The following is a 4,024-nucleotide window of genomic DNA, read 5'->3' on the forward strand; positions in this document are numbered from 1 at the left end:
AAATTTGGCAAGAAATGGCTTGCTGAACTCCCATCGGTCATCTGGAGCCTGAGGAACACCCCGAGCCAAGCCACGGGATTCACACCATTCTTCCTGGTCTATGGAGCCGAGGCCGTCCTCCCCACTGACTTGGAATACGATTCCTCGAGGCTACATGCCTACAATGAGCAAAGTAACCGCACCGCCTGTGAAGATGCCCTCGACTAGCTGGAGGAAGCCCGAGACGTTGCGCTCCTACATTCGGCCAAGTACTAGCAAGCCCTACGACACTATCAAGCCCGGCGCATTCGAAGCCGAGACCTGAAAGTGGGCGACCTAGTGCTAAGGCTAAGGCAGAGCAACAAGGGCCGCCATAAGCTGACCCCACCATGGGAAGGACCGTACATCGTCGCCCAAGTGCTAAAGCCTAGGACCTACAAGCTAGCTAACGAGAAGGGCAAAATCCTCACCAACACTTGGAACATAGAACAGCTACGTCACTTTTACCCTTAAATTTCCAAGCATTGTATGCATTGTTTCTCGAAATACAATTAAGAAGCGTTCTTTAGTTGTTCTAATCTTTTGAGAAACCCCCCAGGCCCATCAAGGGCCTCAGTAATATGATAACTCCATTAGGGAGACTCGGCTCTACCTCTGCAGAACCGAGCCTCCCTCGGGGGCTAGAAGGGGGGACTCCTCCCTAAGTCCCACGCACCATTTTTAGTCGTTTTTCGAAAAAAATTCAACACCAAACTCTCTAGCATGCTCTGACAAATTGATTGTAAAAAAACCTAAGGACCAAAAGACTGTCTCAAGGCCAAAAGGCCGACCGAGTCGCAAGACAGCCTACGCCTCCGGGCTATGGCACTCCCTCACCACCTTTTGCCTAAGGGGTAGCTTAGGCTCCGAGGAAGTTTTTTGCAAGAAATATGTTCAGAGACAAGACAGAGGGTAGACGCTCGGAAATACAATAAAAAACAATTAAGAAGCGTAGACGCATGAGTACATTAAAAAGGCCTCGATGGCCACCAGCGTTATGATACGGTAATGTAATCCCTAATTTATTTACATGGCCTCTTGGGCCTAGGTCAAGGCTCAGGGTCTCCAGCATCGACGGATGGCGTGGGAGGGACCACCTCCTCTTCGAATAGCTTGGCCAGCGCCGTGCCAGGGCCCTCAGCTGCCTCCATCAGCTTCGCGACCTCCTCATTGGCCTCCTCATCATCCCCGGCCAGGACATAGCCATCACTGACGGCCTCGAGGTCGATGCCAACATAGTGCGAGGCGACGATGGCTAGGGCACGCTTGACACCCGTGTGCAGCGCCCCTCGGAGTCGCTCGTGCACTTGGCCGCTCAACGTGATCAAGCAGCTCCCAAGGGAGCTGCCCAATTGGACCCCCTCAAGTTCCAGGGCCTCACAAGCGGTACGGGCGGTGCTCCATAGCGCATTGTGCCCCTCGATCTCGGCCTTGAGCACCACCTGCACTGCGACGGAAGCCTCAGCTGCCCGAGAAGCCTCCTTCTCCAACCCTGTGCCGAGACAAGCAGGATGGGGTTAGGCGCGAAAGAAGAAAGCCAAACAGGGGCAAAGGACTACAGGACTCACCCTTAGCTTTCTCTTTCCAATGCTGGGCCTCGACCCGAGAGGCCTTGGCTTTCTCCTTCCAGCCCTGGACCTCGACCCGAGAAGCCTCGACCGCCCTGGAAGCCTCTTTCTATAGCTCTGCATCACACCAGGGAGTTAGAGGTCGAACACAAGAAAAACAAATAAAACAAGGGGAACAGGACTCACCCTCGACCTTTCCCTTCTAGACCATAGCCTCAGTCTAGGAGGCCTCGGCCACCTTGAGGGCCTCTGCTAGGGCACCTTTCGTTAGCAGGTGTGCACCCTGCTCTACCCCCAGCTACCCAGCAAGGGCCTTGGCAGAGGCCGTCGCTTCTTCAACCCGGGACCTAAAGGTGTCCTGATGGCTGGCCACGTGGGTCAGCTCCTCCTCTAGCTCCTTGACCCACGCCGCCAAAGGGGCAACCTACTCCTAAGCCATGGCCGCCTCGGCCTTCATATCACACAGTGAAGGTGGAGGTCCTCCACCTCCGCGCTCCACGCCGACAGAAGCTCATTGGCATCGGTGAGCAAGCCCTTCTGCCGTTGGAGCTGGTCCTAGACGTCCCTCTCCTATTGGAGGAACAATGACTTCCTGAGGGACTGGGTCTTGAGCTCCTGGATAGGCAGAACAGGGGTCATGCAATGTGAAAAAACTCAGAAAAAGATGACTCTGCATAAGAAAAGAAGACGCATACCTAGGGAATGCCAGGCAGATCGTCAGCCATGATGGATAGTGTTGTCTACAGTGACTGCTACACCAGCTGACGGTATTGCTCAAAGGTGTCCCAGCGCCCCCCCCTTGGCCGCGTCCTTAAGGGCGAACAGAGGCTTCCCCTCAGGATCGTCCTGGCTCCGCCACAAGACACGCGGGTGATCCCACACGCGGGGCTCGGGTTGTACCCGCACGAGGGCCAAGCTTCCCTCGCCAGAGGTTAGAGCAGGCTGCTCTATGGTGCTAGCCACCTTGGCATCCGCCACCTCCTTCTCTTGGGAAGTATCGTCGGAGGAGATCGAATGGACCTCCACTTCTTGGGCACTCTCCTACGACAGCGGTGGGCCTTGGACCGGGGGTAGTATTGAAGCTTGCCCCACCTCTGTCTCCACTTCCTGGGCCGCCAACTTCATCGCGCTCATGCTAGCCTCCGCTGCCTCAACCTTGATGGTTCCGAGGGCTCCGGCCTCTGCCACCACGACCTCGGTGGTCCTGGGCACCCCGGCCTCCGTCGCCTCAGCCTCGGAGGCCCGGGGGGCCTCGGCCTCAGTGGCCTCGGTGACTAAAGGCGCTTCGGCTCCAGCCAACTTGCGGGCCTCGGCCTCACGGGGTGTAGGCTCCTCCTCCTCCACTTGCTCCATGGCCACCTCGACCGCCTCTCCTTGGGCGCCTAGCTCCTTTGGGTCGGCCCTGGCCGAGGCCACGCCACGCTGTATGGCAGTTTGCACCTCCGTCACACATTGGGCGGTGGAGCCAGAGCTCACCTTGAGCGCTTTACGTGGCGCCAAGGTGGGCACTTCCACGTGACGCTTCCGACTAAAGGTATAGATTCACAAGGTCAGCATGCGGCCAAGGGATGAGAGGGAGGTACTACAACTCCACCGACAAAACACTTACCTCAAGCGGGGATACAACCGCTTTGGCACTGCGACCCTCCTCTGCAACGGCGATGGCGGCGACGGTGGCACGGCCTCTATATCCACCGGTGCCGGCCAGTCCTCGCCGGACTCCGGCGCCCTCTCGACCCTCTGTGGGGGTGGTTGTGTCGCCCCCACCGCCGCCCACTCCACCTCTATCGTCGAGACCACTGGGCTGACGGCGCGCTTCTCTAACACCCTTACCTCGGGCGTGTCGGCCTCGACCTCAGGGCGGGCGGTCACCGACCCCAAGGCGTCCCCTCCTCCTCCTCCTGGAAGCGCCGGGCTGCTCGCCGATGTCCTGAGTGTTGTCCCCCCGACGTCAGGGAGGTGGTCCAGGGGACCCCGCCCCATCTCGCTCTCGTCATCTCCGCCCGAAGAATCCATCGACAGTGATGGCGACGGAGACGCCTCCACCAGGAGACCATCCTACCTTTGCTACCGGCGGCGCTTCTCCAGCTCCTCACGCTCGAGGATCTTCCTCTTGCGCTTTGCCTCCGCGGCGTCCTTCCGCTTCTTCTGTGCCTCGGCGTGCACCCGGTTCCCCGCCCGCCGCTCTACGTCCTCAGGAACGGGCGGCGGGGAGGCTTGTAATTCCCTCATCCCCTGTGGGGACAGCGAACACAAGTAAGGGACTGGAAAACGGTGAGGAACAAGGAGGCCTCGGGGGCCGCAGCAGCGCGTGACTTACCAGAGAGAGATACCCCCGCGACAGGCACATCGCAATAGGGGTCAGGCCACCACTCTTTAGCTGCCCCTCCACCGTCTCCCTCACCCGCCATAGAATCTCCTCATCGGAGAGGGGGATG

The 4,024-nt window shown here is 58.8% G+C and overlaps 1 protein-coding gene across 1 annotated transcript; it reads right to left on the reverse strand.

Moving 5' to 3' along the window:
* Positions 1 to 2,627: 2,627 nt before the first annotated feature.
* LOC136515230 (uncharacterized) lies at positions 2,628 to 3,569 on the reverse strand. Its single transcript, XM_066508887.1, has 2 exons — positions 3,196 to 3,569; positions 2,628 to 3,114 (listed from the first exon to the last, which is right to left on the reverse strand). Exons 1-2 carry the CDS (start codon positions 3,567 to 3,569, stop codon positions 2,628 to 2,630), a joined length of 861 nt encoding a protein of 286 aa, XP_066364984.1.
* Between the last annotated feature and the right edge of the window lie 455 nt (positions 3,570 to 4,024).

The sequence above is a fragment of the Miscanthus floridulus genome, chromosome 17 (genome assembly GCF_019320115.1).
Source record: "Miscanthus floridulus cultivar M001 chromosome 17, ASM1932011v1, whole genome shotgun sequence".
NCBI lineage: Eukaryota > Viridiplantae > Streptophyta > Magnoliopsida > Poales > Poaceae > Miscanthus > Miscanthus floridulus.